Source organism: Epinephelus fuscoguttatus, linkage group LG6, assembly GCF_011397635.1.
Source record: "Epinephelus fuscoguttatus linkage group LG6, E.fuscoguttatus.final_Chr_v1".
In the NCBI taxonomy this organism is placed as follows: Eukaryota; Metazoa; Chordata; class Actinopteri; order Perciformes; family Serranidae; genus Epinephelus; species Epinephelus fuscoguttatus.
Window position 1 is genome coordinate 35,295,183 of NC_064757.1, and position 15,618 is coordinate 35,310,800.

At 40.0% G+C, this 15,618-nt stretch overlaps 1 protein-coding gene across 1 annotated transcript; it reads left to right on the forward strand.

The window, feature by feature from the left end:
• Positions 1-1,266: 1,266 nt before the first annotated feature.
• On the forward strand, positions 1,267-15,504 carry LOC125890680 (sia-alpha-2,3-Gal-beta-1,4-GlcNAc-R:alpha 2,8-sialyltransferase-like). The gene is made up of 4 exons (XM_049579428.1): positions 1,267-1,792; positions 5,203-5,325; positions 6,528-7,085; positions 9,101-15,504. Exons 1-4 carry the CDS (start codon positions 1,635-1,637, stop codon positions 9,381-9,383), a joined length of 1,122 nt encoding a protein of 373 aa, XP_049435385.1. The 5' UTR covers positions 1,267-1,634; the 3' UTR covers positions 9,384-15,504.
• The last annotated feature ends 114 nt before the right edge of the window (positions 15,505-15,618 follow it).

The following is a 15,618-nucleotide window of genomic DNA, read 5'->3' on the forward strand; positions in this document are numbered from 1 at the left end:
CATTTAATTTTAATTGAAGTACATATAAGTACTAATGCAGAATGGCCCATGTCATATATATATATATATATATATATATATGTATAATGTTGCAGCTGGTAAAGGTGGAGGTAATTTCAACTACTTTATGTACAGCTGGGCATTTTAGTCTATCAATAATACATCATATTTTATTTGCCGATTAAATTTGGTATTAATTTTAATTGAATTCAGTCTCATTTTAACCTATAATAGCCTAATACATTTCTTTGTTAATATTTCTAATTATTAAATCAAAATGTCTGTGGGTTTAGAAGGCATGTTTTAAAATCGGCAATAAAATAAGTACAAAATACAGCCATCTAAGGGGCCGTATGTACACATGCTGCATTTTTTGCTCTCTATGTAGACATGCGGCAGGTGCGCTCAAACACCAGAGTGACGCTGTTGCGACACACACACACACACACACTTTCCCGAGTGTGTATTTTTCTTGGTTGCCTTCTCTGATAAACCCAGTTCATTTTTGGGAATTTTTTTGCCTGCACCTTGTGTCGTGACAAGTAACAACCAATCACAGCCATCAGATATCTTTCACTTCTTCGTATATATCGGTCTGTGGTAAATATGGAAAAGCTGATCATTTTGGTGCCAGAGCTTTTCATCTGTCCCAAGGATGTTCCAGTTCCTGGAAGAAGAAGGCTATGATACAGTGCTTGTTAAGGCTGCTTAGTAACTTCAGACGCAACCAGCTGCTGCGCTCTTGAAAGCTGGCACAAAAGTAGCACCTAGCTCCTGACCCCATGTACCAGGCAGTTAAAGACGCGGCATGTGTACGTTCCCTAAAGTTGTGTGCCGCTCCCCTAAGCGAAAATGAAAAATATAATTCGCTCCCTAATGCTTAAAAAAATATTTGACACGCCTCCCCTTTTTTTGTACCACCCCCTCCCTCATAAATAATGAACAGTCCCTAATAATACATTTCTTTGTTGATGATATTTTGGTATTATTAGACCAATTCTACAAAGTAACTGATGAATGTGAGTCAAAAGTACAGTATTTCCCTCGTGGAAATATTCAAGTAAAGTACATGTACCTCAAATTTACTTGAGTAATGATCAGATTGAAGATGAGAGGGCACACATTAGATGATTTGACTCTCATATCTCCTCCATGTCTTTATTTCAGTCCCATTCTGTTCATTAATGGACAGGTTTACTTTATGCTGAGAGCTGCAGGGAAGGCTCAGTGTGTGTGTGGTGTATGAGGGGGTGGAGGAGGTGGTGGTGGAGGTGATGATGCTGGTGGTGGGGGACGGGGCTTGTCTTTTCGCTGGCTGTATGTGTTGACACGCACTTCTGCTCCATCTCCATGATTAAAGCGGTAGCCTGGAGGGGAGTCGCAGCAGCGTGTGAAGCAGCAGCAGCATTAGCAGCAGAAGAAGAAGCAGTCAGGGGGAATGAGAGCGGACCGAGCCGAGGCATCTTCACCATGCAGCCGACTACCACCACCAGCCGTCCATTTTATACCATTATATGAGCCCATGAGCGCCAGTTTGTCTGTGTCTTGCAGACAGGCAGAGTGCAGACCCGGCGATGACAACATAGGCCAACGCCTCGCTGCAGCTACATACAGGGAATGAAAACGCTCCCAAGATGGTCCGCATCGCCAAGGCCCTGGGTTTGGTTATTCTGTGCGTCGCTGTGCTCATCCTGTCCCTCATTAGCTATGTGTCCCTGAGAAAAGACAGCCTCTTTACCTCCTCCAAATATTACATGGGGGGTCCGAGGATTATGTTTCACGCTGGATTTCGGTGAGTGATGTTTGGTTTTATGTGTGACCATGCAGATAATTGATGTTGCAAATATAAACACAGAGGGGCCAGGCCTTGTGTGCACGATTCAACCTGGATGTGATGCAAAGCTCAGCACATCACTTTCCCTTTTAATTTGGGCCACATGCTTCCTGTCAGTCAAACAGTGAGCTGTCCGAGGTGCTGATGTTGCTGCCAGGTGCGATGCATGGAGTTTGCTTCATTCATCAGCAGCATCACATCCCATTTTTGTGGATCTGAAGTACATTTACTGAAATAGTGTGCTTAAGTACAATTTAAAGGTGCTTGCTCAGTTTAAATACTGTACTTTTTACCTCACTACATTTATCTAACAATAATTAGTTGACCTAAAATTTAGTCTTAAGATCAATACTTTACATAGGCCTATAAAACATATGATCTGCTGACAGTGGAGGAAAGTAACTAAGTACATGTACTCAAGTACCGCACCTAAGTCTGCTTTACTTGAGTGTTTCTGTTTCTTTATCCTTCTACTCCACTACATTTCAGAGGGAATTATTGCACTGTTTACTACACAACATGTACTTAACTTTTATAGTTAGAAGTTAGTAGGCTAGTGTATTTTTTAATTCAATAAGTGACAAGTGACAGACTAAAATTGAACATTGAGGAAATTATATAGTAGACAGATCACCAAATAATTGGTTATAGTGATGTATGGTAGATACATTTTTCTTATTATTTACATGGTGTAGAGGCAGCATTAGAATTAAAAAAAAAGTATTACAAATGTTTAACGGGGGATGAAGTAGTCAAGTGCAGTGGTTCTCAACTGTTGGGTCACGGTCCAAAAGTGGGTCGTGGGCCCATTCTGGGTGAACCGCAAATGACTCACAAATGTGTCACATTTGTGGGGGAAAAAAGGACAGTAAATTTGCAGCACAGAGCTTTTATTTTGAAGTGCCGTTTTCTGCTGCAGAGTGAGTTACTAACCAACAGCTACTTGACAGAGACAGCAAACTAGCTCAACGACATGGCCAAACGCAAGTATGACGCAGAATGTATCAAACTGTAGGACCTCGAGCCAGTGACTAAGGAGAAATCTGGACCCCATGGCTGGACCAGTTGGGAACCACTGGTCTAGTGAGTAGCATAGTGGCATCTAGCAGAGAGGTTGTATATTGTAACCAACTGAAACCAAGCATGTAGGAGAACTGGCCAATGTGAAAATGGAAAAAAAAAAAAAACAACGTGAAATCGAGAAGGGCCCTATCTACAGCCAGTGTTTGGTTTGTCCATTCATGGCTACTGTAGAAACAACATGGCACTCTTTGGAAAAGGACCCGCTCCATAAGCAAATTTTTGAACCATTGGATAGCGATGGAATGACGTGTCCTATGCTCCCTGTGACTGGCTTGTACTCGTTGCCTTCATTGGTTGGATTGGTTAGGTTAAACAACAGGAGTCTGGAAACTTTCGTCTGTCATTAAAATGTTCGGAACAGGTTCGATTTACTGCATTTTTCGCATCCGTCAGAGCCTTTAGAGACATTTGACCAAGAATCAGTGAAGAAAATGTAGCAGCAGGACACAGTCACAACAAGACAGCGGACAAGGTGCACAGAATCATGTCATAACTCAGACAGCTCACTTTTAACACGTCAGTTAGTAATATTCAGGTGGATGATGATGAAGTGGAGGAGGATGTAGAGACAGGTAGGGAGGACAGCGCCCCTTCATGCAGCTGCGGCGCCAAATGAAAGACAAGGAGGAGAGTGACGACAGCCAGATAAGTAGCTTCGGCAGAGAGAGGCAAAGAAGGTCTTTAAATTTTGTCTCATATTGTGAATTTTCACAATGAATAGAACAATAAAACGCATCAGAATCAGTGTGCAAGGTTTCTGTGTGTAACGATTTTTTTTAAGATGATGGGTTAAAAAAACACATCAGAAAAAAAACGGACTCAATGTGCAAAGACCTTAAGAAATTCAGGATAAGCTAATCAGAGGCAGAGTAAGGCAGAGTAGGGCGGGCCTTTCATAAACAGCTCATTCTAAGGTAACAAAAACACATCTTACTTTAATTGTTCACTAATGAAAACATAATTATGAATATTATACACAATTTCTGCCAATATAATATATCCCCCCTCTGTCCGACACACCGGACCTTAAAAAGAACATGACGTACTACTATAGTACTTATATTGTAGCCTAGTATATAAAGTTTCTAAATGTAACTCCATATTAACAAACAAATGCTCTTATTATTTTATATTCAGAGGACTTTTTTGACAATATTAAAGGAATTTACACCATAAACCATGCAGATTTGTTGTTGTTATTGTCGACATTGTGGGGCGCAAGACAAATTACAGATTTATATCTAATAATTAAGTGAAATCAAATCGAATAAAGTGAAATCCTAAATTAAAGGTGCAATTTGGTGCATAAAAAGCTCACCAGAATGCAGGAAATTAAGTGTTTGACACTGAAATGAAACCTACGGCCTTGCTTTAAGTACATTTAGCTAATAGTATGCCTGTACTTTTACTCATCCTCAGTAACATTCTGAATGCATGACTTTTACTTAGAGTATTTTTACTGTGGTATTTATACTTTTAAGTAAAAGATAAGAATAATTCCTCCACCAGTGTCAGTTTATATAATATGATGCATTCAAAGACACTGGCTCCACCTCATGCAGCTAAAACATGAAGCTGAAAAATAAATTTAAGTTCCACTATCTCACCAAAGGTTAACAAGTTGTAACTTTAGGCTTTATCAATCACCAATAAATCATTTATGAATTTATGTTAATCTGTTCTATTAGTTATTAATACAGTTATAAATGATGGTAATTCATTGTCCATATATTTTATTAAGAAAGGGTTTTTAATCTGATCTGTCGTTGTAAATGTCAGTAAATTGTCGATAAATTGATTTTGGGGCAAATCCAGTGCTGCTCTCTTGCAGGAGGTAGCTATAAGAGATCCAAACAGCCAGAGGAATTATCTACAACCTGGCAACTCAAAAGCTGCCAACTCAAAAGATCAGATCAATGAATGAAAGATATATTAATATTAAAATGGATTCAGGTTCACTGTAAGCACTTAAATGTTTTCTGTGTTTTAGAATTAAATGGTTGTTGCATTTGAAGGGTTAAAAAGCATTTAATTGCACAATATTTCTTAACGTGGAGAATCGGAATCTGATGATTTCCCAAGTATGTAACCATGCCCAACATTAATGCCTGTCTGCAGCTTTAAGAAAACCTATTCTCAGAATCAGTGTTTAAATACCACAGAAAACCATCTGGACACTTTGAATCCCCTTGTAGACGAGAGCAAACAAACACAAATGAGAGTATTCACACTTGGCACACAGTGGTGTCTCATGATTGTATTTTTGTCATGGTTGTTGTTCACAGGTCTCAGTTTGCCATGAACTTCCTGGATCCCTCTTTCATCCCCTTAACGAACGCCCTGAATGAGGAGCTCCAAGGAAAACCGTCCAAATGGAAGTTCAACAAGACGGCTTTTTATCAGCAGAGGTGAGAGGCGTTTAATTATCGGCTACTTTCCACTCCTACTTCTACTCCAGTATCTGTTATTTAGTTTTCTCTGTCAAAGCTGAAGTTAAAGGGAATATTTTGAAGACATCAGAGGAAAAACAGTTCAAATTCAACCAGTGCAAACTTCGTGTCACACCAGGCTGGTGGCCAGTGGCAGCCCCAGGTCTAACTTGTGTAACAGCAGCAGCAGAAAGTTTGCTGATCTGGTGGGGAGTCAGAGCTATCCGGTCCCCTGGAGCTGGGGTTTGCACTGACTGGACTGGGGTTTCTGTGGCAGCTGACTCGGGGTCTGTCTCTGGAACTGCTGCTCGCTCTCCTCTCAGCATGATGGTTTGTAGTAGCAGGGAAAAAGGCGAAGGACACACTGTGAATGGAGGCTCTAGCTAATGTTAGCTATATAAAGGTGAACTCAAAGTTGCAGCCTGAAACTTTGGCTACAGTTTGCAGAAGGAGAAATTATTAGCAAAATTTTATCTCCATCTCACACTTCGCAAATTTTGACACTTTTTTTGTTTTTTAATTGTCAGTCTCTTCTTTAGATTCTGTTTTTGATAGGTCTATCGTCCATTTTTGGGTTGCTTTGCAGTGTAGGCAGTTATTGTCATTGCTGGAATCACAACTTTCTCTGTAGGACTCTCTGCCATTGAGTCAGGCTTTTACCCAAGGGACGTGCATGCGGGTCTGCATTTGTTGAACAACCAATAGGAATACCCATTCTCTGAAATGACCTGTGATTGGCCAACGTCTCTTGTCGTGGGGTCGATTTTCTAAAGCCTGAAAACAGAGCCAAAAGGAGGTGCAAAAGTCTAGCTTTCTCTCAGATCAGATGATGCCAAAATTAAACTGACTACACCAGCTTTAATAATTTTAGTTTATTCATAATACTGAGTTTGTACCATTGGTTGGATAAAAAGGGGACAAAGGTGCCACTTAAGGTCACTATTTTAATAATCAGCAGGTAAATCCATAATGAAAATCATTAGTTTCAGCTCTATAGAAAAATAGCCAAAAATTAGCTCCATCTCAACAAACTACAACAGTAAAATCCTGCTTTTACAGTAAAGCATGCGTAAAACAAAGTATTTCTACATTTTGGTATTGCCACTATTAATTAAGTAAAAGATCTGAGTGCTTCTTCCATCACTGCCAGGTATAGTATTAAAGTGTTTTTCTTTTTTCAGGAAAGATATCTTCAGCTACATCGACATTCCCACCAACTTCTCCCTCACAAAGAACAGCGTACGTGTTGGCCAGCTGATGCACTTTGACTACTCCAGCCACAAGTACGTCTTCTCCATCAGCAACAACTTAAAATCCCTGCTCCCCGACACCTCGCCAATCCACAACAAGCATTATTCCATGTGCGCCGTGGTGGGCAACAGCGGCATCCTGACAGGAAGCCACTGTGGCCCAGAGATCGACCAGGCCGACTTTGTCTTCCGCTGCAACTTCGCCCCCACGGAGGTCTACTCCAAGGATGTGGGCAAGAAGACCAACCTGACCACCTTTAACCCCAGCATCCTGGAGAGGTACTACAATAACCTGCTGACCATTCAGGACAGGAATAATTTCTTCCTCAACCTGAAGAAGCTGGAGGGAGCCATCCTGTGGATCCCTGCCTTTTTCCTTCATACCTCAGCCACAGTAACCAGGACCCTGGTGGACTTCTTTGTGGAGCACAAGGGACAACTGAAAGTTGAACTGGCCTGGCCGGGAAACATCATGCACGATGTCAACAAGTAAGTGTGTGAATCTGGATGTTAGTTCAGATTTTGTCAACTGAAGTTATTTAAGAACTCTGCAATCCTGGTGGGAGTTAATATTCAACTTTTAACTTAAGTTGAATTACTTACATTTTTTGGCCATAGCGATTAAAATGTAAAGTGGGCTAAGTAACGATATTGTTGCTCATATGATACCTTATTTTGGGGAATATTATCATGCATGGTACAACTTCACCCCCAAATCAAAATTGCAATACATAACAACACATAATAACAAATAAATAAATACAGTCACCACACAGAAGGAAGTGTGGTGCAAAGTGAACTTGCAGTAGATGCACGCTTCCCTCTGCACGGTGATACAGTCGGCGGGTGTAGTTTGGTAGTAAGAAAATAGTTCCTACATGAAACTGCTCACAACAAGGTCTGTGGATTATCTTGAGTAACAGGGTCATGATTCCTGTAAAGAGACACTGCTTTTGAGTTTTTCAGATGTATCTTTTGATGCTTTGAGCACTGCGAGCCGAGTGTCATGTAGTTCCATTATATTAGAGAGATGGCCGATATTTCATTCATTCATTCATCCTCTTGAGGGTCGCGGGGGGGCTGGAGCCTATCCCAGCTGACATCGGGCGAGAGGCAGGGTACACCCTGGACAGGTCGCCAGACTATCGCAGGGCTGACACATAGAGACAAACAACCATTCACGCTCACATTCACACCTACGGACAATTTAGAGTCACCAATTAACCTAGTCCCCAGTCTGCATGTGCTTGGACTGTGGGAGGAAGCCGGAGTGCCCGGAGAGAACCCACGCTGACACGGGGAGAACATGCAAACTCCGCACAGAAGGGATCGAACTGGCAACCCTCTTGCTGTGAGGCAAGAGTGCTAACCACCACACCACCGTGCTGCCCATGGCCGATATTTCCAATTAAAAATTAGTAACAAACATTTGATCTTATCTTATTTTCTTCTTCTTTTTTGTATATGGGGCATTTATGGCCATTCAGGTGAGGTTGGACTTTACTAAAAGGTTGTGACCAGGTGCTACATTGTAAGCAGCACACATCAAAAGGACACAGTACTCAAAAAAAAAGGCGAATATAGCGAGGCGAAATGCCAAACAAGTAAATCTGGGTTTGGGTTTTACTTTCATTTTCACTGGCGAACAGCAACCATAGTATACCTTTAAAACTTTCCATATTACAGTACAATATCAGCTCTATGAGGACCAGTGTCAGTGTTTACCTTGCAGTCTGAGGGCTCTGAAAAAGAATTTAGACTTTCATCTTGGAAAATAAAATTTGCGGCTAATATGATGAGCAGGTAAATTTGCATTAACTGATTTTTTGGTGACGTAGAAGACAGCAGAAATGAGCTATAAACATAACACTGAAATATTATATTATCTTTTAATTTGCTATGGCAAATTTGTTAGTGAGCAGTTGCCTATTTATGTTCAGGAGGTTTCACCAGGAGCTGAATTATCCACAGAGGTCTCTTCCTCTTCGAAACAAACAGACCTGGTGATTTAAAGCTGTAAAAACTCTGATTAAAGCAGCTTAATCAGTGTTTTTTTCAAGGCTTTTGCCATAGTGTGGCTACAAACCTTAATGGCCGATGCAAAAATGCAAAACTCAAGAACGTGAATGGAGCCAGGGTTTGGTTTGTCAGTTCTGGGCTACTGTAAAAACATGGCGGTGCAACAGGGCGATCTCTGTGGATGAGCACCTGCTCCCTATGTAGATATAAATATCTCATTCCAGGTTAACAGAAACACAGTGATTCTTATTTTCAGATGATTATACACTAAAGAAAATTTTATATTATATTCAATTTCTGTCAATATTTCCCCCTGAATCATACACACTGGACCTTTAATTACAATCCACCACAACATACAGCCATAAGGGCAGTGGGATTATGGTGGGCGAGGATGATGAAGGATTATACCTGGTATTCTGCTTTCAGAAGTATTTTAATTTAATATCTGATTATAGATGACTGACTTGTTTTCTCCCTCACAGGTACTGGAAGACTAAAAACCTCTCCCCCAAGCGTCTCAGCACTGGGATCCTCATGTATACACTGGCCTCCGCCATGTGTGACGAGATCCACCTCTACGGCTTCTGGCCCTTCGGCTGGGACCCCAACACGGGCAAGGATCTGCCTTACCACTACTACGACAAGAAAGGGACCAAATTCACCACCAAGTGGCAAGAGACCCACCAGCTGCCTAGCGAGTTCAAGCTGCTCTACAAGCTGCACAGGGAAGGCGTGATCAGACTCAGCCTGACGCACTGCTCTTAGACACACAGTGGATGGTTTTTAAAGAGGTGACTCCAGAGACACAGACACATCTGCTCAGCTCAAACTTCTGTTGTGACCCACACTGCATGATAAGTGTTAAGTCAATTTATGACGCCCTCATTCGACAGACACACACTCACATTGCGCTGTAATTTCACATGAAGATGTCACAGACTTTTCACAGCGTTGTTACTCATTTATTCGGTATATTGTCGTCTACAGCACTTCACAGTTAGGACTTTTTACGCTTCTCAGTTGCTTCCATTACTCTCCTTTGCATGGCTGCTGGCCGTGGCTAAACAGCTCAAACAGTTAACTGGAGTTTGCAGGGGGATTCAACACAAACAGTCAAATCTTCCAGTTCTGTATAACACAGTGTTGATTGATTATCGCCTTTTACAACAGTATACTGATTCTGTACACTGAAATCACTGCCTAATCTCAGGGAAGGAGTTAGATCAGTGTTTTTTGTAATCAGATTCAACGCCTCAAGAGAGGTGCAGTTCCTGTTTTCAGGCCTTTTTCCCCCACGAGGTGTCAGACAATCTGCACTGCTCTGAAAGATGGTACTTGTTTACAAGACTGTACTTGTGTGTCTTTTATCCTCTGTAGACAGTGTGACTGTCCACTTCAAATTTTGTTGAGATTCTTCAAATTTTTGGAATAATAATCGACATTCCAACAATAAGCCATAAATTCATGGACAGACGATGGTGTGTTGTCACTGAAACGCTGAATTGTAGAGAGTGGTATCGGCCTACATTAGGTTCTGAGACTACAAGACATTAAAAAAAAAAAAATCTTCTAACAAGACTACGAGTCTATAGCCACGCTAGCGGCTACATTCAAGTCACAGGACTTCCAAAAAATAAATATCCAAAATGCCGTTTAACCACGCTTATCAGGTATTTCATATTTATTATTAAGTCCGTTGCACAGCAACAAAAAATTAACCTTGTTTCAAAAGTTGCTATCCTGAAAATGACATATCTGCTTGCTTATTTTGTTTGCTTAAAATTTTTAAATAATCAAAAGTCTTGATAAAAGACAATCCTGCACACTGCTCTTGCTCAGCATCACAATTTATTGGTTATACTAATGTTTTGGTGGCAGCACGGTGGTACAGTGGTTAGCATTGTCGCCTCGTAGCAAGAGGGTTCCTGGGTGGAGGATTGAAACCAGGAACCTCTGTGCGAGGTTTGCATGTTCTCCTCATGTCAGCATGGGCTCTCTGGGTACTCCGGCTTCCTCCCACAGTCCAAAGACATGCAGGTTAATTGGTGACTCTAAATTGACTGTAGCTGGGGCTTCGGTGGCTTAGTGGATAGAGCAGGCACCCCATGTACAAGCCTGTTGCAGCAGCGGCCTGGGTTCAAGTCCGGCCTATGGCCTTTTGCTGCATTTTAAAATAGTTAAAATAAAATACTCAGTCGTGACAAAGATAAGAGGGACTGAAACATTAGTATAACCAATGAACTGTGATGTAGTGTGCTGGATCTTCTTTTTTCAAGATGCATCCGCATCTGAGATGGTTGGATGTGCGTATATCCCCTTTAAAAAGAAAGAAAGAAACATTAATTATAGACAAATGTAAGTCATGATAAAATTGTTTAAGTTTGACTAACTCTGTGCAAATTATGCATTGGACATTTCTTGGGAGGATTTTTGATTTACCTCAAAAGAGCGTTAAGTCCCATTAAACGACCTCCTGGTTATTTATTTTGTCAGAAAAACAGATGCATAGTTCATTAGAGTCACAAACTGGAGCTAAAGGTTCACTAGCTATTTGTCAATTTTTAAGTTTGTGTATAAAGTCCTTCCTTCATTCTCACCACTAGTTTGTTTAAAATTTAGGCCACAGGCTCACTTGATGACAGAATGACAGGAAGTCACTGCTCCTGGCCGAGAAATGAACCCCGAAAAAACACAATTTGTTTTTTTTGTACAAATTAAACAAATGAGATATAACCTGCTCATTGAAGATTCTGGTAGTCATATTTTGTTGTCTTTGGAACGAGCCAATCGAGCCTTTTCCGTAGTTTTTAGTCTTTATGTTAAGCTAAGCTAATTGGCTGCTCGCTCCAGCTTCTTATTTAACATACAGACATGACAGTGGTGTTGATCCTGTCACCTAACTCTTGCAAGAAAGGGATGAAGCATATTGGCCAAACTGAAGTGTTGCTTTAAAACCGAATATATTTCAATATATTATTTTCTTACACAGTTCAGATGAGTCAAATTCAGTATGATCTATTTTATCTTAAATCTACACGTGTCATATATTAGCAAGCTAACGTTAGCTTTGTCAGTTGGTTCAGTTAGCTACGCAGCAGTTACACCTGCAGTTTTATAGGTGTAAATATTCACAGTAACTACTAATAGTTTTAAGACCCAGTTAGCGTGCTGAAACCTGTTTTAATTCAGTAAATACAAGCTAAGTTTCAATTAATAGCTGCAACCATCTCCTGTAAACACAACTGATGGATCAATGAGAATCAAGAAGACAGTTTTATCAATATAAGCAGAGGGTATCAGACTGTCTTGTGACCTAAATCATGGCGCTAGCGTGGCGAAAACATCAGGAAATACAACAGTTTGGACGGTTTCTTCAGCACCAAGATGATCTTGAGGTTTACCACTATTTCAATTACATAAATATATATTAAAAACCTAAAGAAGAAATACACTATTTATTATAGAGCTTTTGTTGACTGGGGGGAAGTTATTTATTCGTCACGTCACCATATCAAAACCAATATTTGTGACATAAAACAGAGAAATGAATGAATGTTATGTGCATCTCGTATACAGAGCATGATCCATTTAAATGACATTGCATGTGAGGCACTAACAAATCTTTTAGGCTAGTTTTATACAACCTTTTTGAAGATTGTTTTGAGGGTAAAAATTTAGTTTTTTGCTATTGTTTGTACTCCTGATGGTGTTTTCCTTACGAATATCACCAGTGTCTTTGTATGAGAGGCATTTGAAGGCTTAAAAAAAAACCAAAAGAACCCTAATATAATATATTCCACATGGGACCAAACCACTACAGAACAACTCAAAAATGAACAAGCTTTATTTTTTGTAACTGTAGATAATCTGGGGTTCTCAAAAACAGTCCGCCCTGTCATGCCAGTCTGACTGGGTTGAACGCTGGCCACATGACTTGTCTCATGACTCTACAACATGTGCTCCTTGATGCAAACTCTGGCTCAGGCTGAGGTTTAATACACAGAGCAACGCAGTCATTCACACTTACCATATAATAGTGTGCGCTTTTGTGCTCATTCAGATTTGGCGTGGTAGCCGCTTGTTTGCCATCCAGTCCCACACAAAACGTCCTTCTGTCTCGTCTCCTTTGGGCAAGATGAACATTTTTTTGTGTCTCGTCTCAAAATCACAGCGCAGTCACCACCATGAAAACACATATCTGATGGGAAAGTCTGAATTATAGGTCATTTAATTGATGTCATAGATGTGAACATTTAAGGATAATTTCTGTAGTCCTTTCCATTAGGAATGTTTTGTTGGTACACCAAAGACCATGTGTTCAAAGTAGAAACGTTGATAAAGATTTATTTGGTATTTCTGGAAGCTGTAAGACGACTAACAACTTTTATTGTATAAGAAATGGAGTATTCCTTTTTTTGATGTTGAATTTAATGGTAAATATCACTTTTCGTGGCACAAAAATCATTTTAAACTTATCTGCTTTTTTGGTTTTAGCCATTGTGGTGGAATTTATTTGTGACTCCATGAATGTCCTCGTATAGATTGGTTTGTTTGAAGAATCCACTGACATGAATGCAGGACATTTAAAGGTTTTCTCTTAAAGGGTAACTATGGTATCTTTCAACCTGGACCCTATTTTCCCGTGTTTTTGTGTCTGAGTGATCTAATTTGAAGCAGCAGTTTTTAAAAATTGGTCAGTATTGAGCGAGAGGGCTGTGGACAACAACTGCAAAACAGGCTGCAATGTAAACAGTTGGGGCAATTGTGCGCCGTCAATTTACGTCCACTAATAGTGTTTGTTTTTGCCACTGACAGGCTCAGATTGTTATTTTAGGTGTCTGACAACATTATGGAAAGGATCCTACAGAGACAGACCTTTTTGTTACATAGTAAGACCCTTTTTTGCTTAATCAGAAACAGCCCCAGAATTGCAATTGCCAAACCCACTAGACAAGGGGTAGGCAACTTGCTGCATGTGGCTCTGTAGCTCCAGTGGCTCCCTGTGGCTTTAACCAAAAATTAGGCTACATGTAAATGAATCAAAGTTGTTTTTGAACATTTTAATTATCATTTATCATTGTTCTAGGCCTAAAGTGATTCTTTTCACTATCTAATTGTAAAAATGTGTAACCTTTAGGCCTACAACAAATTTTAAAAATGTTCGTAAACTAAAATGTAAATCATAGCTATGTCTACAGCCTGGCATCCCTTCTTTAAATTTTGCCGAACATCAAGAGCGATGGCTTGTCTTGAGTTTCCTTAGCGAAGCTAGCTGTGGATTCCAAGTCCAGAAAGGAAAAGTCCTGGAGGAAAATATTGAATTTAATAGTGCATAGACAGATTTGTTTACTTTCGCTGCAGGGTACTAAATATTCATAAACACCTAACAGCAGAGAAGTCACGTAACGGTAAAACATATTAATGATTAGACCTGTTAGTAATGCTGATAAGCTAATTTAGACTTAATAAGGCTGTGTTACCTTTCTTATAAGGTTAAAATATATTTTGCGGCTCCAGATAGATTTAATACATTTTTTTGGACCAAAAATGGCTCTTATTTTTATCATCGTAAATCACACTTTATCCAAAATGAAATTCACAAAGGCTGTCTTACTTAGTCAGTCCACTGTTTCAACAATTACCAACTCTGGTTTGGTTGAAATAAACTCTCAATTCACACAATTAGATGTGAAAATATTCTGCCTCTATACATGCTAAAATTAGTGTTATTTGAATTAAGTTTGGTGAGTGTTGCGATAACAAATTCGGCGCTGTTTCTAGTTAAACAAAAAGGATTTTACTCTTACAAGAAGGTAGACCTCTGTTGGGATCCTTTCCATAACGTTGTCAGACACTTTAGCACTATTTGGATGGGACTAGTTTTACCTGGGCACGTGGGGTAATGTCACTTTACCACAGGACGTCAGTAATATTAATGGCCGATTCACATGGGATAAGAAATATCAGTAAAACTACCACAAGTGGGAGGGGTAAATCCATTCACGCACCACCTTCCCCTCCTGCAGTCATGTGTGTATGATAGGACTGTCAAAAGCACCATGAAATTGAATTCGAATATGTTCGAATTAATTTAGTAGCGTTCGAATAATATTAGAATTTATTATTATTATTATTATTATTATTATTATTATTTCAATTTTTTATTTATTTATTTTTTACAAATAAAAAAAACACAAAAAATAAGATGCTTATTGCTGGCGCAATATGAACGTGACACTCGGATGAAAACACCCGTTCTGACCTCACTATAGTGCCAGGTATGACCAACTTCTGCCTCGCTATCTAAGCAATGTTTGGATACTTCAGTGTGTAGTTTTCCACCACAAGAGTGGATCTTGGTTGGCTCGTAGTGGTGTCTCATTCTGGTAACGTAACGTTTCATCTCTTCTTCAAAAAGGGTAGGCAGGGAGGCAGCAGGTGCAACACTCTCCCTGTATGTCTCCCCGAACAGGTCACACATCGCGGACAGTGCAGTGGGTGGTGTTGGCACAGCGGGCTCCTTCGTCGGTGCCTCTCCCTCTATTTAAATTTTTTGAAACTATTGCTGCATCCCTCTCTGGCCTGGCTTGTGCGCAAGCCATCTCTGCCCAAACGGGATTTGCCATGGTATACAACATTATTGATAGTATTAATTAATTATTAATGATATTTGAATTATCAAATTTAGGTTCAAACTTATAAAAAATATTTATATTCGAATGTATTTCGAACTTTGAATTTTTTTTGACAGCCCTAAGTCACACATATTTACTGCTGGTCTATTCGCATGGGATTCTTATTACCTGAGGTAATCTTCCGGGACCCTTTTACAGAAGGTAAAAGTCGCGGTAATCTTTACTGACATCGTGCGGTAATGATTACTGACATGGCACGTTCGGACGGGACTAAAATCTCTGGTAATTATTACTTTACCCCATGTCCCTATGTAAAACTAATCCCGTCCGAATAGGGCTTTAGAATAACAATCTGAGCCTGTCAG